The 25,104-nt window shown below is 38.5% G+C and overlaps 1 protein-coding gene across 4 annotated transcripts in view; it reads right to left on the bottom strand.

Annotated features, from left to right (window-relative positions):
• Positions 1 to 519: 519 nt before the first annotated feature.
• The window catches only part of esyt2a (extended synaptotagmin-like protein 2a), a 42,794-nt gene continuing 18,209 nt past the window's right edge, over positions 520 to 25,104 (bottom strand). Inside the window, exons 4-25 of one of the 4 annotated variants that reach the window (XM_014996724.2) lie at positions 24,879 to 25,013; positions 24,112 to 24,188; positions 23,669 to 23,741; positions 21,885 to 21,974; positions 17,663 to 17,718; positions 15,407 to 15,527; positions 14,243 to 14,413; positions 13,916 to 13,998; positions 13,561 to 13,609; positions 12,847 to 12,936; positions 12,445 to 12,540; positions 11,565 to 11,666; positions 8,142 to 8,204; positions 7,514 to 7,588; positions 6,759 to 6,845; positions 6,532 to 6,681; positions 6,000 to 6,436; positions 4,593 to 4,691; positions 4,387 to 4,518; positions 4,196 to 4,301; positions 3,986 to 4,035; positions 520 to 3,360 (exon numbers count right to left, since the gene is read on the bottom strand). In XM_014996724.2, the coding sequence (XP_014852210.2) occupies positions 3,324 to 3,360; positions 3,986 to 4,035; positions 4,196 to 4,301; positions 4,387 to 4,518; positions 4,593 to 4,691; positions 6,000 to 6,436; positions 6,532 to 6,681; positions 6,759 to 6,845; positions 7,514 to 7,588; positions 8,142 to 8,204; positions 11,565 to 11,666; positions 12,445 to 12,540; positions 12,847 to 12,936; positions 13,561 to 13,609; positions 13,916 to 13,998; positions 14,243 to 14,413; positions 15,407 to 15,527; positions 17,663 to 17,718; positions 21,885 to 21,974; positions 23,669 to 23,741; positions 24,112 to 24,188; positions 24,879 to 25,013 (2,379 nt within the window). In that variant the 3' untranslated portion in view covers positions 520 to 3,323. Of the gene's footprint in view, positions 3,361 to 3,985; positions 4,036 to 4,195; positions 4,302 to 4,386; positions 4,519 to 4,592; positions 4,692 to 5,999; positions 6,437 to 6,531; positions 6,682 to 6,758; positions 6,846 to 7,513; positions 7,589 to 8,141; positions 8,205 to 10,811; positions 10,839 to 11,564; positions 11,667 to 12,444; positions 12,541 to 12,846; positions 12,937 to 13,560; positions 13,610 to 13,915; positions 13,999 to 14,242; positions 14,414 to 15,406; positions 15,528 to 17,662; positions 17,719 to 21,884; positions 21,975 to 23,668; positions 23,742 to 24,111; positions 24,189 to 24,878; positions 25,014 to 25,104 lie in introns of all 4 variants that reach the window. The other 3 variants (XM_088014571.1, XM_014996727.2, XM_014996728.2) reach the window with 3 other exon arrangements.

Raw genomic sequence — 25,104 nt, 5'->3', positions numbered from 1 at the left:
GCATACTGCGTTTCTTCCGCTTCTGAAATAGTAATTCCACTTTAGGAAATAAGTCACACTAAAACCTCTGCCAGTTTTCCAGTCGCCACCAAAGGAAGTCGTTCACTCGTCTTAAAGTTATTCAGTATCCAAAAGATTTGCCTTAAGAATTTTTATTTTTTTTATGGTTTTGGGTCAAAGCCCTCAGTCCGTCGTTTGTGGCCCGACATATTATAATGAAAACAAAACAAACCAAAAAATTAAATGAACAATGTGGCTAATAGAAAGGAAAATACATTCATTTAAGATCGTCTTTAGACAATCTGACTCCTAAAAGAATTACAGTGTCCATCTGCATCAGCTCCGACTGCTTTAAAAACACAACAAAGTGCCTAACAAGGTAAAGAACAGGAATACACAAAATAAGGACATAGGCAACAGAAAAAGAACAGGGAGAAAAAGTAAAATCAAACTAATGTAGTTGGTGTTTACAGACAATTTTTGCATGAAATATAAAAGAAAACAACAGATGTACCAGGGTTGTGCTGCTTCTGCCAGCTTAAAGCTCTTTATTGAGTTTGAAAGACGTCAAAGAGACATTCAGACACACGTGGCATCCGGCCGCCTCTTTCCCAACACGTATGCATACAGTATTATCTCTGGGTCACGCGTTTCGTAAGGCACAAGATAAATTAAAAAGATGGAGGAGAAGAATGACCTTTAGAAGACAACGTCAGCCTCAGAGGCTTTTCAAAGCCGACAGCTTCCAGGAGAACGTAACGCTCCTTACAAAACAGGACAGGACAAAGGCTGGAAAACACACAAAACTATTCATATACACATTTAAAATACTTTCTCAATGCTTGATGTAAACGCAACATGCAGAAATCGACAGGATGTAGGTGTTTAGAAGGTCAAAGGTCAAGCTAACATCCTGGTTGTCAACAGAAAACCGCTGCTTCTGTAGTGTCAAACCCAGCAGCAGATTTAGCTAAAGAGTTTCATACCAAGACCTGCATTATGCTGCTGCTCAGACTACTCCCTTATGAAGCAGAGCTGCTCAATAAAATGCATATATAGAAAAAAATAATAATTAAATGCCATCTTCTGAGTGTCCTTTTAAATACAACGTGAAAAATAAAAAGTTAAGACTGAATGTTTCTATAGACAGAATGTGAACAAATCAAAGTACTGACAACAGAGCTTACCGTAAAGTAAGTGACAACCAGGCCTGCTGTGAGTGTTATAAAGGTTAAAATGGTTCCAAATTTAGACATTTTAGGTTTTTAAAGTCACTATGTGTAGATTTAATCAGGAATGAAAACGTCAAGTAGATCTTCCAAAGAGTCTCCATCCTGTTTCCAGTCCAAATGAACTGGTTTTATTCTGGAAGCAGGAGTAGAACCGGATCGAGTCAGAGCAGCATGTACCTCCCCAACGTGCTGCTGCGCACTGCAAGTCAGATGGATGAAAAGAGCAACACTGGCAATAAAATGAATAAATAAAATGCAGAATTATGTGTTGAGTTTTTCCACGTGTGTTTAACTGCAAAAACGTGAAACCAGAACGTCCACACCCCCACTGCTAAGTTAACCCTTTAATCCCAGGTGCATCTTTATGAGTTTTTGGTGCATTAACATTTACAGCACTACAGCGCCACCTGCAGGCTTGGCATGCAATGGTTACTACTACACTTTAGTAACCACAGTGTTTTGAATGCACCATGTGTTTTCATGTAGATCAATACAAAGTGATGCTGTGTTTAAGTGAAACTTTTTAAAAATGAATTTTGAAAAAAATAAATTTTAATCTGGACCAGTTCAAAATGACCAACCGTATTTTAGTTTCCATGAAAGCATTAAATCCTACAAAATTTTCTTTTCAAAATTAGACACTTTTCCAAGATTTCCCTTTTTAAGACACTCAGGATGAACATTTCAGTACAAACTGTTTACTAATGTTCCTTTTTTGTTTTATTTATTTTTTACTTCTGAAGGAGCCCGACTTCTCCGTCAGGATTTTTGCCAAATCACAAACTCACAATGTGATTTGGCAAAAAAAGGCTATTTAATTTTTTAATTTCTACATTATGGATAGCCAATAAATTCTGGAAATGTAAGCATTTTACATTTTTTGTATTTTCCATACTGGCCCAAACTTAGAAAGTGATAAGAATTTGTTTTCAGTAACGTGACGGCAACATTGAACTAAAGCAAAATTGTTAGAAACACTCAATTTTAATGTGATATTTAATTGAAAATGTTAAAAACTTTAGCTGTGACTATTCAAAATCAGAAAGTTAAAGTAACTGATGATGCATATTTTTGCTTTAATAGGCTGCATGTAGGGAAACATGCTAAATCTACACATAGTGGCTTCATTACAATGAAGAAATTGAAGGTAATACCTGCAGCCAACATTTTACAACTGTTTAAACATGCTAAAAACAAAAACTGCAGCAGCATGTTTAGCTATTTTAGCCTGTATGATCAAATATAGACCAATTTCAACAGGCTTGATCTGAATGGAAAGATTTCCCTTTAACAACAATCATCTCTAAAACGTAACGATTTTATGGCTTTTCCATCCACTGCTCTAGATGTAATGTTGACACTAATGATTGTTGTCAGGTTTTAAAATATTCATGTGCAAAGAGTCACATTCAATTACAAAAAGGTAACACTTATTTCATCGTAACAAGACTGTTTCTGCACAGCAAACAAACCCCATTAGCAACTTTGTGAGTGAATTTCTTCTTCTTTGGTTCTTTCACCCGTGCTTGTTTATTTTTTTATGACAGTGCTAAAAAGCCAGTGTGTAGATGTGTTATCTGAACTAAAGCAATAAAATATTTCTCATATCTTTGGTTTGACTGCCACCCCCCACACACACACACACACTCTCCCCTTCAACAACCATCAAGAATGTTTGGATGAAATAAAAAAATAAGAAAATCAGATTAAATTACACACAAACCTTTGGCCATTAAGACACCAGCCTCTCTAATATGTGCAGAATATAAACCGTCTTTTAGTTTGTCCAACATCATTTTACACTATATACAAACATACATATATAGTGTATGTGGCAGCAGAAAATGAACCGTTCTAGCTTCTATAAATACGGGATAAAACTTCCATCTTGGCACGTTAACTTGTATATACTCTTTTTACTCTTCTGCAATTCTTTACTCACTTCTTAAAGGGAAGCCTTGCCTTGCGACTGATGTGATTAATGAGTGTCTAAAGCTGCTTTTCTCTTAGCTTTTACACATTTAAAAGGCGCGAGAATAATTAAAAAATGTACTGTGGACATAAGTGGAAGGTGATGATGATGAAGACTTCTTATGGTCGAGGTTTTCCCTCGACAGTCAGGTCATACCTGCAGCAAAAAGACATTTAGTGAAGTTTAGAAGTGAGCATTTTGAATTTTACCTCATGCAGAGTTTAGTGGTTTAAGTTAGATTGAGACGTACTAAGAAACGAACAGGATGTAACCCAACAGGCTGAGGGAGTCAAAACTCCAGCCACTTATTTATATGATAGTAATTGTTAAAAACATAGAAATAAGAGGAAAGTGAACTACTGGGGGCCTTCGCAGAGATATTTATTAGTGAAGATGTTGTATTAGTTTCCTTTTACTGCTAAATTTCGTGCAGCCATGTGTTGTTCAAGCACAAAAATCCATCAAGAAAATCATTCATTGCTGTTTAAGGACAGAAATATCTGTAAAAGTTCAACAGTTTTGTGCAGTTTTGTTGGCAATTCAAACCAAATTAAAGGTGGCTTAAAAAAAATCTCTGAATATAAAAAGTAAGATTTTAACAAATGTAAATGTGTATAATTGGTTTCTGAGGCTTCCCATCTCTAGCAGTAGCTGAATTTAATTTTCAGGGAAAAATAAAACTGTGGTATGAAAACTGCAGACAGAGTTGTGTAAAAAAATGTAGGCTACTAGTAGGAGATGAAATAAAAGTTTTAAAACATTAGAAAAAAAAAAAACGTACCATTGTGTCCAACCCTTGGTTATATCTTCATGATTTAAATCCACCAAGACCTGATGCAAAAAAAAGAAGATTTAATTGATTAAGAAATATTTCAAGCCAACAAACACGCAGACACTAACCTATGCAGATTTTCCCACAGCCAGGAAACTAATTCACACATTTTAAGACCTCTTTAAGCAACTATATGATAAACTTATAATTAGAAAGCACCTTTCCAAGAAGACCTTTATGTCTGGAGAGCAGACCTCCGCTGTTCTTCACTGCAACATCCAGAATGCGACTACTGAGCTCGATCCAGGTAACGGAGAACTCAAACCTGATCAGGGAGGAGAAACGAACTTTCCATCAGCCACAACGCAGCCAGGCACGAAAACGAAATGAGCTTCAACCGTTTCACTTACGATTCGTCGAATTTCGGATTCTGTGTTTTCTTGTGCGTGTGAGTTTTCCTCCGTCCCGACCTCCTTTTGTCAGGAAGCAGGTAGAGACGGGCGTACGGGTTTGAGCCGTGATCGGTGAAAGCGATCAGGTTTCTGCAGGAGTCAACAAAAAGAGTCTAAAAAACAGAGTTTTCTGACAAAAAGTGATTATTCTGACGGCCGCCGACCTGCAGTCATGAACGACCACGATGAGCCTGTTCCTCTGCGTGCTGTACCGGATGGTCAGCTGGATGCTGCCCAGAGGGCTGTTACTGGACCCTGAACCACTTCACACACAAAGAACATCACGTCTGCTTACACACGTTTCTCACAGACAGTTTCTGACTTGGAATGAAAAGCTGATCAGTTCCAGTGTAAACACAATAAATCTTTTACACATTTTACAAGTAGATAACAGAAAGAGTGAAGAAGAAAAAATAAATTTAAGTATGAATACAAAGCAACAGTGTGGTCTAGACAAAGCCTGTTGTCTTTGGATTGAGCTGCAAAAACTTGTTATTCAACTACTTTTACTATTTAAATGTAATGTTTATGACCCTGAGGGCGTTGTGATGAACTATTTATTTAAATCCATGTCAAAATGTCTTTTTCTGAAAGTTTAAAACGTAATGAGCTTTTTGATCCATTCAAACAGATTTAAAGTGCAACTCTGAATGCAAAGTGAAGAACATTCAGCTAAAACTGGACAACAAACGATCAGAATGTTACCACGGTGTTATCGGGTCAGGGGCACTGATAATCATATCGCTGTTGGGAGCACAGTAATTGTTAGCTAATATGTTACAAGTGTTATGAACTTTTATTTTTAATATATTTTACCACTCCTTCTGTGACCTGGACCTGATGACATCACAACCTGTCGACGTCTGTAAGCCACCTAATGCAGACTCATTTTTAGATTGTAACAATTTTTTTTATTTTTGTGTCCTTGATTTTTCTATGCTGTTGTTTTGTAACTAATATACTCCCATAAACTTTAATAAGATAAATAATGTTACTTATGACTCACAACAAACAAATTCTGAAGCTTTAGGCTCTAAATTATAATACTAATTTGTCAGTATGACAGAAAATCTCTCTTAGATCCACATCTTAAAGGTTTATATGATGTTATACTGTTATCAAAATCATTCCTGATGTGATGTTTTGATTCTTTCATGCATGTTTTAGAAATACTTTTATCTGCTAGCCACTAAGAAATGCAACGCTCCCAAACAAAAAACAAAACAAAAAACAATCAGAGCCAGAAGGCGGAGCTTAGTGCTGCCAATCATCCTCGTGTTCTCCATGTGCTAATGGCAGAGAAGAAACTCAACATTACAGAAAGACGTTTATTCATCGTCATCAGTGGCCATGCTGACTACATTGTGGTAAAGTAGCACGGTGAAGAGGGTGATTAACAGCGCTAAGACCTGCGTCTGATTGGTTGGTTGTCGTTAGCGCTGGCAGAAGGCAGAGGAGATACATTTTTTTCACAGATTATATCTCCCATAACAAACATGGTGACAATTTCAATAAGTAAAAAAGAATGTTTTTGATCTAAAGTTACATCCTGCAGCTTTGACTACACTCACTTGGGCAGCTGCTGAAGTCTCTGATGCAGCTCCTGAGCAGAGTAGGGGTTGGAAATATCCGAAGCGATGCTGGGCGTTGGCTCCTTGCCCCCGTTCAGGAACTGCTGGGACCCAGAGATAGCCAGGTAGGATTTGCTCTTCCCAGTTTCTGCTAGGCTCTGACCTCCAGCTCCTCCTCCAACACCAGCCTGCTCCAAGTCCATGCTCCCCAGGGACTTCACTGCGGGCTGCGACTCGTTCCGCCGGTTGGTCAGGTCCTGGACGGAGGCGGTGGAGGAGCGGGGGACGTCTGAGATGGAGGGCGGAGGCATGCTGGCCTCTGAGGAGACGGAGGGTCGTGGGGTGGGGGTGGGGGTGGCAGAGCTGGACTTGCGAACCTGGACAGACGACGGGGTGGAGGTTGAAGGCGAGTTTGGCATCTTTTCAAGGGACAACACCTGATGGAAATAATAATAATAAAAAAAACAATTAGAAGCTCAACAAAGACGTAAAAGTTTAGAGTAAAAGGTGACTGATATCCAAGGTGTTTCACCCGCAGAGCCATCTTCATCTTGAGGGTGCAGCTGGGTCCAATGGTCTTGAGGGGGAAGCGCTGGCTCAGAGTCATGTCCTCCGCCTCTAGGAGGCGGGTCAGGGGCAGATCCAGCTTCCCCAATGAGCACTCATGCTTCGTATCCTTCACCTGAAACAGCCGGGGTTAAAACGCTCAGTGGAGGGACGAGGGAAACAGAGTCACAGAACAGATGGAAACATCCTCACCTCCACATCCAGCTTTTGCTTTCTTGGGTTGTGGATGAGGAAGGTGAAGTGTTCCTCCCACACTGGTTCAGTGGTTTTATATTTGATCTGGAAAAGATGCAGATGAAAGACTGAGTTCAACTTTCAGAGGGGAAACAGACGGTGAACCGTAGTTCAGACAGCCGGCTGATCTGAGAGGAAGAGCAGAGTCTGGAAGAGGGCTGGTGACAAATCAACAGCATCGATTATTCAAATTTGTGGTTTTTTAAGATTTAATTTTTAAGTTAACTTTTTATTTTTTTCATTACAAAGTCAGGGCTGCAGGATCTGACTTAAGTCTGAACACAATGAGGCTTGTTGTGGCACTGTATCGTTTTAAATCATGATTTGTCCCCGGGATACAATACCACGACAGAGTGACACTTGGTTAACTAATAACTAATCATTGCTGATGCTAATATTATGACTGTATTATCTTCATCGAACAGAAGTTCTCATAGCCTGGCCTTTAGCCCACAGGAGGGATGATTGAAATAAAAGCCACTTCTTGGAAATATTTTTCTATTTTTTCTTCCAGAAAATAAAGTGAGCACAAAAACCTCTGGTATGAAGAAATCAGACCTTTTATTAGTTAAGTCATAGCTTTAGTCTGGACGAACAACATTCAGAACCAGAACGCTTCGCTGATGTAAAAGTTACACACATTTATTCCTTGAAATGATTTTATTAATATCATTAATAGTTGAAGTAACTCTGTAAACCACATGTGCTCTCACCTTGCTGTCTAAGGACTGGTGTTCCACTCTGAACTGGACCATTGGACTGGGATCACTGGTCACTTTTTTACCGGACTGCAGGAAAACAAACAGGTTTCAATGAACCAACAGGAATAATGAGAAGCTTTGATCAAAACAAAGGTTTTCCTAACACAACCTGAACAGCAATGGAGCCAATTATGTTTTCATAAAAATGAGCTCAACGTTCAGAACGGCTTCAAAATAATCCACTTATAAACACATAAGAGTTTCATAAGAGTAAAGAAACATTAAGTTGAGCTCATTAAGCTTTAATTTTGGGCTGTAAAAACAGAAGATTTAGAATAGAAACTTTGGGAAAGAACAGGTAAAAGTCCCATAACCCAAAAAAGTCCAGAAGAAAATCACCAGATTCAATTTGAAGAAGAAATTCAATCGTAAAGCATGAATGTAGCTCAGGCAGTAATGCTGTTATATACAACACACACTGTTAGACACAGCTTTAGTCGGGCGACATGATGGTCAGTAAATGAAAGAAGCTCTGAGTGGATTAAAACAAAACTGCTGCAGCTGTGTGTCTGTGGAGACGTCTCCGTGTTTCCTCTACGGTTCCCTTCAGTGTCTGATTTGTGTTCTCTGTTGCTGTTACCTTGATGGCCTTACTGATCGAGGCCTTCCTCAGCCCCGTCTGGTTGAACTCTAACGGATTGCGCTTTGATTTTCCCCCAGTGAAGTGAAGGCAGGAGAGAGTAACACACACAGAAACACACACACACACACACACCGGGAGGTTAATTAGGGAAGGGGGGAGGGCATGCGGGGAGGAAGAGGAGGAGGAGAAGTTGATGAAACACACCACCACCGCCAGCATCACCAAAGGATTGGGATGCACCCAGAGTGAGACAGACAGAGACAACATGGATGATCACATGGTTAATGTCATTGCCCAGTTAATGAAGCAACAGGTAGAGCTGAATAAACAACATCCAGACAGAAAATTTACACTGGAAATAAGATTATTCAACATTTATTTGGAACAAACTGGTCAAACAGCTCCCTCTAGTGGTATTCAGAACAAAATACTGACATTAGATAATCTACAGCAGAGGTGGGTGATATGGAATAAATCTTTTATTGTGATATTTTCCTGTACTATTGTGTTAAAGATAAAAGAGACAATAAGTAATATTTATTACTTCTTCTTTAGGTAACTGTGACTGCATGACACAGCAGTCATAGCACCAAACACACACAAACAGCTCGTGGAATAATACACTTCTTCAGCAGGGCATTAAAAACTGCTCACAGTAACTGTCATTTTTTGATAGTTATTGATATTTTCATTGAACAAAAAAAACCCAAAAAACAGTAAAACTAACACTTCTGACAATCCAAACAGTTTTTAGGATTAGGACTAATTAGGACTAATTGGAACTTATTAGGACAATAAATCAAAAATCCCAATCATGATAAGAAGTTTATCACAATAAATGCCTACACCTAATGTGTTTTATTAGGTTATCCTGAAATGAAATGTGACAAAAAATGTTTAGGATTGTTTCTGTTTTCTAAAGCACTCCACACCAAAGCAATGCACTGCTGCACTGCTTTGGTGTGGAGTGCTTCTGCTGTGATATTTAATACAAAACAAGCAAAAACCAAATGTATGTTCCGATATGAGTGCATCTGATGTCTGCGTTGTATTCTGATGTCTTTATTGTGATGTTTGGTGTGAATAAACTCTGACTCACCTTAAGGACATTAAACATAAATAGACCTCAGAGCAAAGGAAACTGGAACAGTGTGAACTCTGCTGGTGTTGAGCTTTCCGTTTCACACAAAGTCATATTTTCACCAGCATAGCATAAATGTGATGCTATGAGTCACATGAGCAGAGCAAGATACCTGAGCGGGCATATTTTGATTTGCAGAGTTTCTGAGGAACTCGTCAAGGCAAGAGGGAAAAACTGAACACACAATGACTTCAAACCATAAACTGCATATAAAAGATGGACAGAACCCAACTGGTTAAAATCAGCATTTCCTCTGATCACCAGCAGGGGCCAACAGCTTCAGCTGCAGAAGTTGGTCTCACTGCATGTTGTTACCTTCATGTTTAACCTCAGAGACATGGAGTGAGGTCAACGTTGCAATGGCTGAAAAGCTGAACTTGTCCATCTTTTACTGTACAAACAGTTTAAGGGAAACCAGGGATGATGAAGGGAAGCAATCCAAAAAACACAATTTGCCTTCACTGCTCTGAATACCTCCCCAACTAAACATGCATGACTCCTTCCGGTAACACTTTATTTGAAGGGGGGTGAATAAGACTGTCATGACACTGTCATAAACATGACATAACACCTGTCATGAACATGAATAAGCCTTCATGAATATTTATGACTGTTGTCATAAAGCGTCATTGGGTAAATTATGACACTTTTAATACAAAGTTGACATTATTCAAAATGTCTTTGTTATGACAACTTGACATTAACCAGGAAATCATTACTGATATAAATTTGTTATAAAAGTTTTACTGATTGCACTTTAAAAATTAGGTAACTTTATGTTATTAAAGGTAAAGTTTAAACAGTGATGATTTCCTGGTTAATGTCAAGTTGTCACAAAGACATTTTGAATGTCAACTTTGTATTAAAAGTGTCATAATTTACCGAATGACGCTTTATGACAACAGTCATAAATATTCATGAAGGCTTATTCATGTTCGTGACAGGTGATATGTCAGTCTTATTCACCTCCCTTCGAATAAAGTGTTACCCTCCTTCCTAATTAGCTTAAATACCTAACACTGTGCTTTACAGCAGCATTCATAGGCCATAAACGTCACATTTTGCCACGCTACAAACCCAAACATCAATAACGTCTGTTATTTGAGATTTTGTGAGATAATTCAACACATTAATGTAAAATAGATGGAAAAGAATACATGGGTTTCATCATTTTATGCAAAAAAATCTGATGTGTGTCATATGTATGCAGCCCCAGTGAATTAATAGTTTGCAAACCCACTTTTAAATGTAATTACAGCTTCAGGTTTTTATAGGTGTGTCTAAAAGCTTTGCACATCTAGATAACATTCTTAAGTGTTGGCTAATTATTGAAGCACCAAACCTTCAGGCTCTTTTCACCACAAGTATATTCAGTGACACAAAAAATTAGGGACTTCAAAGAGATGGTTACGTCAATCAGAAACTACAGTTTAGTTGTTTTATAGAAGAAGTCAAACAGAAACAACTTTTTACTTTAAATCAGTGATGAATATTATTATTATTTAAATATGTTTTTCAATACTTACTGTCTGATGATGATGTTTGCTATGAACCTAAAGCAGAATACAGCAACACTTAAGTCGTATTCACAAAAATTGCTTCATATCGCATGTTTCCCTATAAAATGAATTACATTTTTTAGATTTTTTCTTTTCAAAATATAACATTTAGCTTTATGGCTGTAATGTGACAAAATGTGAAAACATTTAGCATTTTGTTTAATTTTATTTTGAAAGGTAATAAGCAGAAATTGATCACCTGCAGTCAAGCTTCCATTGATTATAAAACTAACTGGTTGTAATGTCTCTTTAAAGAGATATACTGACTGCATAGAACCGTTTCTGGTTGAGTCGTCTACAGAGATGCAGACATGTTAATCCCTCTTGTCCTCTTAACTTTCCCATCAACCTTATGTTACAAATAGCTAAGGATGAGTTTTCCTTGCAAAGTAAAAATAAAAAAACAACCTCACCAATCAAAATTTATGCTTATTTAATGAGGATGTGCATGCAGAGGTTTAGCAGGAAGACTGCCACTACATGTCCTAAAGTATAAAGTTCTCTGTTTTTGTGTAAATTTTTGATGCATTTTATGTCCCATCCTTTCCTTTCGCTTTTGGAAACCCCAACAGAAACTTTACCAACGTATGACGGTAAGACAAGGATTCAAACCCATGCACTGGAGAGGATTCATGCTGTTCAGGCAAAATGATGGGGCATAATCACTCTTCAGCATTCCTCATACTGCTCTAAGATGCAGAGATCAGCTAGTGGACTCACAAACAAGGTCCTATAGAGAGAAGAAGTGTTCTCACAGAACACGAGGCCCGCCGAGCGCCTCTCTTTTAAGTATCCTGAACCCAAGTTCCCCTCGAAGACGCTCTTCAGAGCAGCGAGGAGGCCCAGAGGAGGAGGAGAAGAAGAAAAAGCAGAGGAGGCTGAGAGGAGAAAAGTGAAGTCTGTGCTTGATCTGAACCACTACAGACAGATGTGTGCTTGCTAATAAAACAGAGTTCCTGTTTTCACTCTCAAACTAAACTCAAACTAGTCTCAAACACAGTTAAGGTGTCGTAATTTTACAAGTTTAAATCTTTTGTAAATAACTCAAGAATTTGTTGAGTGTGATCAGTTTAAAAAGCTGCACATCAGACAGCATATGAATGTAAATAATACAAGTAGAAATACATAAGCGATCATTTATTCTGTACAAAATAATATTAATATTAATATTAGAGACGCACCGATGGCTAACACGAGCTATGCTTCTCTATATGTTTACTTACTGCATGAACAGAATAAACACCAACAATAGTTTTGGAAGTTTAGTTGAAGCAATCAATCAAACTAACAGAATAAAACCAATTAATTTAAATGGATATGTCAGATTTGCAACTGCTTCACCTTTTAGGACAAGATGGAAAATAGAGCGAGAGAAAAGCAAGAAAGTAGATGAGAGAGATTACATTTAACTATCATTTTTAACTTAAAATAAATGTAAGCAAACAAAAAAAAGAGAAATCAAGACTGTTGTAACCGTTACGGTTTCACAATATTCCTAAAAAATGAGAACACTCCAAGCCTTAAAAACTGATTCATTAGTTCCACTTAAAGCCTGCAACACCTAAAATCAGCTCCATTGATTATAAACCAACTGACTCACCGACAGGTTTCTGGCCGAGTCCAGGAAGACCACGAGCACCGCAGACGACGGCCCGTCGGGGGCGCTAGAGCTCTTCGCCCCGATCTGCAACAGCGCCTGCAAGGGAAGAAGAACAAATCAGATCAGAGAGGCACTTTTCCTTCATATGGGACCTGAACCAGAGTCTGGACCTGAACCAGAGTCTGGTTCTGACCAGAGTCTGGACCTGAACCAGAGTCTGGACCTGAACCAGAGTCTGGACCTGAACCAGAGTCTGGACCTGAACCAGAGTCTGGTTCTGACCAGACTCTGGACCTGAACCAGACTCTGGACCTGAACCAGAGTCTGGACCTGAACCAGACTCTGGTTCAGGTCCAGACTCTGGTTCTGGTTCTGTTTGGAAGTAAAGCTGTGCCGTTCTACCTGGTCCAGCTTCTCAGGTGAGGGCAGCAGACACAGCCACTCCATCTTCAGGTGCAGCTTCCCTCTGCCACCATCTTCCAGATCGAACCACTAAGAGGATGGAAAAGTAATCAATAATCAATACCTGATTGTTTTCCTGCTCAGGCTGGGAGTATCTACTACATTTTTTAATATAAATCTTAAAGTTTCTTAAGAAAGCTACAAAAACCTTATTTAAAAGCATTTTTTTTAAATCGCACAACGGATAAAGATTATAACTGGACGCCTTAAAACAGCAAAGTCAGTAACAAAAATCGAAAAAAGCTGTCTCTTTATTATTATGGAAATTATTTCAACCAATATTTTATATTATTCTATTATATTTCTTCACATCTCACCAAGTTAATCTTAAGAGTCTTTTGTAAATCGTGTTTTTAGATAAAACTTTTTTTTTTTTACATTAAAAAAGTCATAATTAACCCGTATTAACTTTCTGGTTTATGGTTTGTTCCATAAACCATAGTGATGGGAAACGTCTTAAGATAACGACTAAGACTATAAAAATCTAAATATTTGACAACAAAAACCTAATTGTTGTTGAGTTTAAGCAGCTTTGCATCTTTCAAAGTATTATAAACAATTTTAACAGAAAAAATGAAAGAAAGAAGAATTTTCCCTTGCAAAAACGCTTTGCAAATTCAACAATTATTACTAAAAAATACAAAAAACAATCACCTCCTCCACACGTTGTTCCTTCTTGAGTTCAGCCAAGTCGATCATCACACTGAAACACAAATCGTAAAAACACGTTAGCTTAGAAGGACAAATGCTTTTTTTTAGCTTGTATGCACCGTGTGCAAAATTATTAGTCGTATTGTTTACAATTTAATGTGAAAAATGTATTGTGACAATTAATGTTAAATGAAACTGCCTTAAATGTAAACTTTGCCATATTCTCCACTGTTAGAAAATATCACTAAACATGTTGTGGTCAAAATACTCGCTGACGTAATAATTGTGCACACAGTGTTAATGAAAGGCAGTTTTTATGTAGCTCAATGTTACTGTCAGTGAAACAAAAAGAACCTACTTTCCCAGTTTGTCATCTTCATCTGGGTCTTCATCAAACAGTTCAATTTCCATCAACTTTGCCGTGTTATCGTACATCAAGAACTGAAGAGCAACACAAACACAAACATTAATGCTTAAATGTCTGCTACAAACTTCCTGAATTACCTATAGACTGGTAATTAGAAACCCCCCACTAAAATGGGTTTTTAAAAAACCCACTAAATATCAACCGATGAACATCAACTACAATCGATATGTACATCCTACATAAACATCTTCAGTTTACGGCACAACTAAGAGCAACTAAGAGCAAATCCTTGAAAAAGAAGGCAGGAAACTGAATCACCTCATGGACCTCGTTCCATCTAGGATTGACCGTCTCTTTGATGGTTTTGCTCTTGACTTCCTTTGTGCCGAGCCGGATGAGTCCATATGGGTCGGACTTGCCCTTGATTCCCAGGAACCTGTCCTTGCCCAGTAGGTTCTGGGCCTCAATGAAGTGGATTCTTACCAAGGCCTTAGGAGTGAAAGACAGAAGTAGATGAAAAGTGGTTCTCAAATGCATTAAGCGTGTAACCTGCTACATTTTTAGATAATTTGCTTTCAGTTTCCACATTGTTCTCCGACATTGTCACTGTGGGTCATTCCACAGAGGTCAAAGGTCAATCTTTGCCTCAAACAGAGGAGTTGAAGATGTACCTACATTAATGTTGTCTGGTAACAATCTAGTAATGTTTTATTTGATTGAAATTAGTTCCAGTAGATTAACAAATAACGTCTGCTTCAATCTTCTTTTAGTGTTGTAGTTTGGTTTCTGTTCAGCAGAGGGGCATGCTGGTCCCTAAGAGGAGCCAGTTAATACAGAAATAAAGATGGCGGGGCCATAACAGAATGGGAAAAAGAAACGGTTCAAACAGGATCTGATTTGGGTTGCAAAGTCAACTTTATGTGGCTTCATTATGAAATATAAACACTTAAACTCCTTAAAGCTTTACCTTAATGGCGGAGCAGCGACAACTTCTCAACCAAAAATTACTGATGAGCAACCACAGACACTTCCACACACCTCTCCATTCATGGGGAATTAAAGGTTTCTCATATTTTATTCTTTTTATATTTTATTTTTTGTTTCAGCAACCTAAGAGGTTTGTGTTTTATTATATTTTATAAATGCTTAAGATTAATTATGTGAGAAATCACAATTTTATGTCTATTATTTAATACAACTGACAAAAATAATGTTGAAATTTTAGGATTTTTTTTTAACTCAGCCATTTTTTAAACTTAGCCCTTTATGGTATGAAAAAACCATACGATGGCACTCTTACAAAACAAAACTCAGATTTTTAAGAAAAAAACCAATCAACTTTATATTAACTTTTCAGTCTATGACTTGCATCCTCATCTGTGTGTCTGTATGAAAAATGAGATAATATTTGACATTTTGGATTCAGAACGTAGAAGAACTGTGTGTACCAGGAGAGTTTCCCTGGCTCAGAGTGAGTGGTACCTCTGGAATGGGGAAGCGGATCCTGGCCAGTTCAGTCGCTCCCACCAGAGGGATATTGAGACGGTTCGGCAGCACCAGGTAGCTGTAGATGATGTCCTGGATGAGGCCGTCGCACAAACCACTGCAGGCACAGAAACAGACAGAAAATAAAGTAAGATTTGAGTAGAAAAAAAATTTACCTGTTGCAAAAAAAATTAAACAGAATCTAGTTTATTTAACAACATTATTGGACAATCATTAACAACTTAGCAGATCGCCTCCATGCCAGGCTACTTTCATGTTGACATTCAGGCAAAAGGAGCCCCAACCAAGAACTGAGTGCATCTATTCTGCAGTATGAGGACATACGATTCAGTTAACTGACATTTCTGCATTACAAATCATTTTATTTATGATTTTATATAATATTAAACCTAGCTGGAACTGTGAACCGAGTAGTCCTGGGTTCTTTCTGCATGGAGTTTGCATGCTTTAAATTAACATCTGATCACTAAATTAGTGTTATTTGTTGGTGGATTAGCTGTAATGACCTATTTCAAGACATAGAGGCTTGGAAATTTATTTTTAATTTATAGCAACAATTTGCACCAAATCTAATGGTAAATAACAGATTAAAAACAATAAGTATTCATGTTGGTGACCTCATATGCATATCTATTCAATAATTCAGCAACAAAAAAGTGTTTTTAATAAAAAATGTTCCTTATTTTGTCGGTATATGGTTTTATATTCAAATGTATCAATTACACACCCTGAAATTAATCAAGTCCTACCACAAATTAGTATATATATTCTAATTTACTGTGCTACAACGTTAATATGTATTTCACAAACCATCTCCTGACATTTCACCAGTTTTCCTCTAGGTGGCAGCAGAATCCTGCCTCTGAACACCTAAAGTTCCCACTGCAGTGGATTAATCTGGGTCAGTTTGCACCAAAAACAAGATGCAAGTATTATTTTTTTTAAACGTATCATAACAATTTGATTACTAAATGAAGTACTAAATATTTTCAGACAAAATATTTACAAATTTTGGAAATATTTTTTACAAAATTCTGCAGCCTCTCCATGCATTCATAAACATTGATATTTTCAAGCATCTCATTATTTTCTCCATTATAGACATGAATATCACATTTTGATCTTTTGGGGATGAAATGTCATTGAGTGAACATGGCTTCACACACGCATGGGGAGGAGTAGGAGGGTGGGGCGAGGGCTGATCAAAGCACGAAGTGAAACACACACACACACACCCACACACACACACACACACAAATAAATAAACACGCAGCAAGTGACTTCCTTCAACCAGTTCAACAAGTGAAACAACATTTCACTGGGTGGAATCTTTCAGAGCCAATCTCTGCCTGAAAACAAACAGTAAACAAACACAGGTCTACACAGGGGCGACGTCTCACTCACAGCAACCTTCTGTTGCTTTAAGGGTAAATTCATTTTTCTCAAAATTTGGAAGAAAACACATAAACCGTCCGCCGGTCATTTTTCAGGTTTGCATGAAAGGTTTGCCGGTTTGCATGAAGTACGACAGAACCTCGCAGTACACAGCATGGATGTCAGCCATGCATCCACAAATTTGGATATATAATATAAAAGGGCCGTAATACGTCCTTCCATTTCCCAACCACATGTTGATGCAGCTATCAGGTAATTTCCTAGTTTTGAGCGTTGCCTCATACCTGCCAGCCTCTCTGTGTGAGTGGGTGGAACCACTCCTGAATACTTGCTTTCCCCACAGCTTGCATGTCCAGCAGAGCAACCAGATGATTGGGTTTCGAATTGTCACCTAATGTACATCAGGAGGTGTGAGAGACTAAGGCGTGCGATTACGTGTGAATGAAAAGAGGCTTTAGTTAATGTGTTTAGCATAATCAGGACAAACCTTCAGTTTTTAAAATCCTTGAAGGTTATTTACTCACAAAGAATAGAAAGCTAAAAGTAGCCTCTCATTGTGGAGGTTTTAGAGTTTATTTACTACTGGAGAACCAAGAAAGAAAAAAAAACAATGTAAAGATATATAAAGATATATTTCCTTTAGGTAAACTACAGAGTTGCTCTCTCTGCTGCTTTTGAGTAAACAGATAAACAGTCTAAATAGGTATTTAGGGTTCTATCACTGTAAACATTTTTGTGTAAATGTGTTTCGTTTCGCATTATTTTGCCTAAAGCCGCCTCAGTGCTGCCCCCTTTGGTCAAACAGCAGGATGGCTGTTAGGACAGATGTTTACTTACTTAACACCTGGAATGTCCAACATGTTTGTGAGTCCCGTCCAGTTGATGTCCAACATCTGGAAGACAGAAAGTCAGCATCAGTTTAATTTGATAAAATAAAAAATAATCACCACAAAAATCAGGAAAAGATACAGAGGAAACATTTTCCAAGTATATAACATAATAATTAAATGCGTCTATAATAGTTTGTGCAGGTTAGGATTATTGATTCACACATTCAGTTCCACATAAAGTTCAAGATACTAACATTCTAATAAATACAACAACATTTGATGTTACTTTGTCCTACATTTCAGATTGTATCAAAGTTCTTCAGGCTTGAGTACAGAAATATCTGGCAACCCGATGTATATTAGAGGTTTAACAAGCTTTTACTCTTTGAACTTGAGTGCCTGTAAAAACAAAACAGAGCTGCTGCATGTATAAACTGAGACACTATTTGATCAAGAGTAAAAGTTGATTTGGGGGAGATTTCTCCTCAGCTCCTCGCTGCCTGCAGTGAGTCAGCAAACAGCAGCTGAGGAGCCAAGCTTTTAATTCGATCGATGTGCTAATCAATACAGGAGGGCAGCTCAGGTTCACAGACAGGAAGCACATGATGAAGGGTAAATCCAGTTCTGTCTGCAGATGTTAGTCCAACTATGACAAGAAGTTAAAATAAAGATCAGCGTAACAATAATGTAATTTCTTCTGAAAGTTTCAGACGATCATAATTTAAGGTGGGACTTCATCTGTGGACGCCTTAAACAGAAAATAAAAATCCTCATCAAGTTCAGCTGCAGTTTTAATTCTCTTTAGCAAGTTGAAAACACCCAAAACTTCATCCAGATCCATAAATCCTGCCTATAAAATCCGGCCACACCTCAACATCTGCAGAGAAAAACTGGGTTTAACTCTGACAGAACTTTAACTTAGGTTCTGAACCAGCTTGTTCTCGTTTGCATCACAAGTTGCCAATTATCTCTGATGATGAAACCAAACGCTGATCCCTCACTCTGCACAAAACAAAGGTGTTTAAACAACTGCCATCTTGTTCAGAGCAGGAGCTTATTAACCTGCTTCTCTAACCCAGTTACTGAGCCTTTATAGGAACCTAAACTGGGTCATCTGGGAGGAGGACTGGTTGAAATCCTGCAGGGGGAAAGTGACCTGTTTGAAGAAAAAGAAAAGATTAACGGCAAACAGTTCTTCCTCTGCTCCACCTTTTCCAGGTTTCAGTTCAAGTGACGGGTTCAGAGAAAAGTGATCGCCCTTCCCAGGGAACCCTGGGTGTGAAACAGGAAAATTACCGCAGACACGCCTGCATCCACAGGACTGTCTGCTGTAAACTCATCAAAACTCAGTTTGGAACAATGCAGATGTCACTTCAGTTAAGAAATGTCAGAGTGAAAAAAAAGATCTGCAAGAGAAAACTAAAACAGGAAGGTACAAAACCTAAATCTGGCTTCAGGTGTGGTTCAGCAAAAAAGACAGAAAACACCAGAACTACACGCCTGATGGATCCAACAACTCCAGAGTTAAACTGAACAGAGTTTCCATTGACCATATAACTCTGCAATATTGGAATTACTAAAGTTAATCTGCTCAATAGAAACACGCCAATTTCTACAAAAAAATTTCACGTTTTCAATAAAAAGTTTTTGCGGTAGCATGAGGTGCTTTTTCAGCTGCATACAAATTAATATATTTTGCAAAGCTGCAGTGGAATCACGCAGAGTGAGGAAAATAGAGAGGAAGTTGAACCATTTACCATACTGATCCCTTTTTTCCATTTTTTTTCCAAATTTGAAAAGCAAACTCCAGAGCAGGCCTGCAGTGTTTCAGCCACCAGGCTGTTATTCGGTTCCTGGTTCAATTCAGAACCGGTGAACCGACCCTAACAGGAGTTTGGGTCAGGTGACATTGTTGGCATTTTTGTTGAGAGACCTAATAATACAGAACCTCACTGCTTTATCAGCTGTCTGATTATGTTGTGAGAGATAAGAGAGACAAGTCTGAATGTGTGTCAGTTCAGAGATAAGAAGAGGCAGTGAAGCTTTAAAAGCTTCACCGTCACAAAGAATAGACGGTGAAAGATGTTACTGGGGATCAAAAAATAAAAGCAGGCAACGAAATTATGAAAAAATTGTAAATGTGTAAAAGTCTGCCAGTGTTTGCTTCTATCATGCTGTTGAGAAAAATTACACTAGTTGGCATGAGTCTGTGGTTTTAGAAGTAGGCCAGCTTCACCACAGCGCAGCAAACCCAGACTGGCTCAGGAAGAGGAGAAAACAGATGGGGGATTCCACAGAACAGCAGAGGAAATACTACAGCTAGCGACCCGTTCACGTCAGGCCCAGACCGCGCAGTCACAGTCAAATATAACCAGAACCATGGATGGATTCTGCAGGGCAGTGGGGCTGGATTTTTCCAGGACATATTAAAACTGCAGCAGGCTTCACTTTAACAGTGAAAGCAGATGACAGTCGCTGTGTTTCCACCAAATGTTTTTTTAATTCAGTGTTGCATTAGGAAAGGTTGATGGAAACGGAAAAAATCTAAATCACTTCCTCAATTTTGGAAATAAGGAATGGAAAAAAAATATGTTTGCTTGAGGTGGCTTTTGACTTTTCCAACAAAGAGTTAATGCACTGAAGAGGAGATGGAAACACATCAGCTGAATTAGTTCAGATGTAGTGAACTTCACCATCCACTGCCAGGCCTGTGCCTTACCAGAGGCACAAGACTCTGAGCTCCACCCTCCAACCTGGAGTCCAGACCTCCAGGCTGTGGGACAGAAATCTCCATTTTTCTGACATGTGTCCTCCATGCTAGTTTGTAATTTCTACATTTAACTTATTACAGCCATGGTTGGAGTCACAATCTGGTGAAATTATCTTTGCGTTGCTTGATTGACTCGTTTCAAACCAGTAGATGGAAACACACCAAATTAGACTGGAGAGCGCTTCAGTTTTTGGTGCAGCGCCCCCACAGGCGAGGAGGGGAACAGGTTGCTCAAAGGGTTTGGTTGGTTTGAACTGCAGCAGCTGAAAATGTAACAAATGTAGCAATCAAAGAGATAAACTGGTTAAACCAAGGAGACGGTTGGCTTCCTGGTGAGTCGCTGTCACACCACAGCTGTAATATACTGAAAGCTCAGCATCCTGTCACAACTCAGCAGGCTCACAGGGTGGAGCAGGGAGGAAGAAACAACACCAACAACCAAATACCCACAAACCAGCAACACTGCACTGTGGCTGACGGCTTGTGCTTCAGACTGATGATGGAACATCAGCTACCGGTTGGGTTTTTTAAACCAAAGATGCAAGGGTTTGAGTAATATTTCTTCAGAAACAAAGAAAAGAGCAAAGAGTAAATAAATAAACTGAAACCGCTGTTTGATCGTGTTGATTGAGACTTTACAGTCACCATCTGCAGTGAAACTGTTCTTGCATCATTAGTATTTAAGTCTAAAACTGCAGTTTTGTGGCTTTCAGTTTAGAAAAGTCTCACAGAGATGAGTCCAGTGACAGTATATGATGAGCACTAAACCTCAAATTCAGCATATTGCATGAGTGCAATCTGCTGAAACTCACACTGGTGCACAATTTCATCAGCTGAAGGTGTTATTTTGAGCAGAGTGTGAAAAAACTGTTGATTTTAGCAGAAAACTTCATATGAGCAACTACGTGTGTGAATCATGTGTAATCATACTCTGATTATCTCAAAACATTTAGAACCCAGAAAAATAAAACAAACAAAAAAAGAGATAAAATGTAGGTTACATTTCATAAAAGAAGGAAAAAAGAGTCTCCAAGCGGCTCCTAAGCTGAAGTTTCTACTGTTGGATGAAGGGATGATGGGATAATTTCTTGTTTGTGTTTAGAGCATCTTGATGATGCTTGTTTTCCTCTGGGTGATTCTATCAAACCCTGGATCAGGAAGATAAACCGTTCTGGACCACAGGAAGGAAGACTGCAGTCAGGAAGTGAGGACACAGATAAAGAAAAGATGGAGAAGAAGAGACTCAAGTTGAGTTCATCCTTCTCCAAAAAGACATCAAACGTTAAAGGAAAATTCATCATTTTTTGGACAATTTGTGTCTAGAAAGCAGGTTTGCATTCTTGAAGTGGTCAAACAACGTTAACTCATTTCAACCTGAGGGAGGGAGCATCACAGTGTTATTTAAACTCTGTCAAAGTGAAAGTTATCAAAGACTGAGAGGAGGAATCAAAGTACTCACAGGTTTTTTGAGGAAAAAGACGGACAGGGCTCCGATCAGAGGCATGTCCCCCAGGAGAGGCTCCATCACCACCCTCAGCATGCCATGAAGCTGCAGACAACAGAACATCGTCAAACTGTTTCTGCTCAGGAATTATCACCAAATACTGTTGACTTCTGGAGAACACAAGTCCTATTTATAATAACTAGGTCTGAATTAAGTCTCAGAGTTTGCTGCTATTTCCCTTGTAGAGGTTTTATTAGAGCAGATTGTAGAGTAAGACGAGTTGCATCTGAACTGCTTTTGCTGGTTCAAATATTGATATTTATCTGACCAAAAACGGCAGCAACACAGAGAATTCTTTATGAAGCTGGAAATACAAAACATCCCCTTTTTTGTTCCCTTCTTTGTACTTTGTGGCTTTATCGGCATCCATTTCTCATATAATTCACATATTTTCTGCAACAGTTTATTAACTTTCAAAGTCTGACAGCAAGAAGCCAAACCAGGGGCATTGAGGGATTTTTTTTCTTCGTGCTGCTGTGAGTCAAACCTCAGTCATGTAGACTGCATGTCTGGAGCACCAAATTTGGACATAGCTTCTTGCTCTGAGCAATCAAAGAGCACTTTGCTCATCAAAATCAGTCTGGTGAAAAAGATTGAAGATAGGCATTAGTTTTGTTTATGTCCGTTTCCTCCTGCAGCTCACTGCTGCCTGAAAGAGGGGGCTTTATAAATAATGTGCAACCTTATAATGCAGTCCCACCAGGACGCAGGAGAAGTCTATAAATAAAAGATGTGACACAAGTGAAGAAAATAATGACTCATGGCTGCTGAGAATAATCCAGTCAAGTTTGACAGGCGATGAAAAGCATCCATAGAAACTTTTATTGCAGCTGTGAAATGAACATACGAGGCAGACACTGACTGAGCTGCTGAGAAGCGGCAGTTTCTCTTCTCCCTGCTGATCTCTGAACAGCAAACATGGCCTGATCGCATGCCAACGGCTGAGTGGATAACGTCTGCTTTATCAGACGCGAGTCAACACATTATGTAAAATTCTCTCTGAGGGGGTCACAGATTATTGCAGGGGTCACAGCTAAAGGAATGAAGCAGAGCACAGTCCTGTCTGACTGACAACACGAGTAATGTGGGACAACAGACTGCACAGCTACAAGGCAGAACATAGTTTTAATTTTAAACTTAAAAATTAGTGGTGGGACTCAATTCTAATAAAAATAAACAAAACTTGACAAAATAAGCAATTACTTTCAATTCAAAAACCCTTTTTTCTGCTACATTTTTGAATAAGTATACATCTGAGCTCAGCAACAAAGATATTTATTGTTTTTATTCTATTATTTATATCGGTGGAAAGTGCTTTGTCGTCCATTGCTGATGTTGCTTGTGCGTCAGATTTATGGGCGTACCAGAAACACACAAATACAAACGTAAACGTTTGCGTAAAAAAATATTTTTGAACGAGTCAAAACCTATGTAATTAATTAATCAAAATTAACACGTTATAGTCAAAGGAAAAAATGACTTAAGAGCATCTTTTCTATCTGTAGACCTACAAATATTTATCATGTTGACTGAAAATATTAATATTTACCACAGTTCATTTTCTACTTCTGTTTAAGATTCATTATATATCCAAACTGTGCAGGAACCTTTTCTCCTAAATATATTTTACGTTTCACAACACATTGAACTTTTCTTTGATGCAAACTGTGATTTCTGAGTTATTTACAGAGACTTTGGGGAAATTTTAACGGAAAGTTTTAAAAACAAATCAGTCGTACCTGTATGCTTTTGATTCCAGCCCTGCAGTAAAACTTCTTGATGTCGATGTCGATTTCTGTGTTACCAACAAAACTAAAAGTAAAAATGGGAGAAAAATGAGCAAATTAAACCTGTTAATAGACAAGACAGTAGCTAAGGGAAATAGATATGCTGTGCTTTTTTAACAGAGATAACAAAAAGCAAAAATAGTTATTAGTAAAATAAGTGTTGCCTTCACTTGTGTTTCATGTCATATAACTTCAGCCCTACTGGCCTTTGATTTTACACCAAGCTGACTTTAATCTAAATTTATTGGGACTGATGTTCTGTTTAGTTTTACTCTGCTGCAGACTGGTTGGAAGGATCTGCAGGCTGCGTTTCTGCTGTTAAAACTACAAAAGCAAAATAAAATCTTGTGTCTGCAGCATCATGGTGAGTTTGTGAGTGTAGGAGGGAGAACTACCTGATCTGCAGGTCCATGATGACCTGCCGCTTGTCCACATTTTCTGTGTAAACCTTCACCCCGTTCACTCTGAGTGGCTGCACACACACACACACACACGCAAAGAGAAAACAAAAGGTGAACGTGAGCAAATTATTTCTCAGATGTGAGGAACAGTTCTCAGCTCAGGTGAATAATCAGCAGCTTTTCTTAAGAGAGTCTGCTTCTGAAAGCTTCTGATGTTCAGCAGCACACAACAAAAATGCAACAACAGAAAGATTAAACAGCGACTGAAGATTTGAAACAGTTACTGTTTATTTCAAAGTCTCTGCAGACGCTGGAATGCCTTTAATCTTCTCTGATGTTTTGAATACAGAGAGGGAAAAAAATCAAGAAAGTCAGAAGAAAAATAAGATCTTTGGTTCTGCAGATTAGAGCACAGAGTAATTCAGCTCTGTATGAAGTTAATCTTTTTACAAACTTCCAAAATTTAAGAAAAACATAGAAACAGCTCACTGTATTACATAGACAGGTATCAGAAATGTAAATATCCAGTTTATGTTTTCTACTGGACATATTTTTGTAAAAATCAAAAGAATCTGAGGGTATGATCTATAAATCTGATCTAATAAAACTTTATTCTGCTGCAAATAAGATTCTGACGACGGACATGAACTTCACAAAACCACCCAGAAGAAACAAAGCCTTCGCTTTAGGGTGATATTAACTGGAATCAGTGAGCAGAGTGGTGACTCCGATGTTTTGAAGCCTGACTGTTTGCTCCCTACCTTGTCTCCCATGTCGACCTTGGTGAAGCAGAAGGTGCTGAGATGGGGGTTGGCTCCCTTCACAGCCGGCTCGATGGTCTCCCTGAACAGTTTGTCCACAAACTGGCAGATGAACGGCCACATCTGCTTCACCGTCTGCAGCAAAGCAGAGAGAAAAGGAAAATTAACTCAAAGGAACCTTTCTTCAGCCCTAATATTCACATCCAATCCTGTTCCACCCCATTGA

This window comes from Poecilia mexicana, unplaced genomic scaffold (genome assembly GCF_051168715.1).
Source record: "Poecilia mexicana isolate PSO_F unplaced genomic scaffold, ASM5116871v1 scaffold_17, whole genome shotgun sequence".
NCBI classification, from domain to species: Eukaryota; Metazoa; Chordata; class Actinopteri; order Cyprinodontiformes; family Poeciliidae; genus Poecilia; species Poecilia mexicana.
Note: the sequence above shows the minus strand (reverse complement) of the source record. Positions and strands in the feature narration are given on the sequence as shown.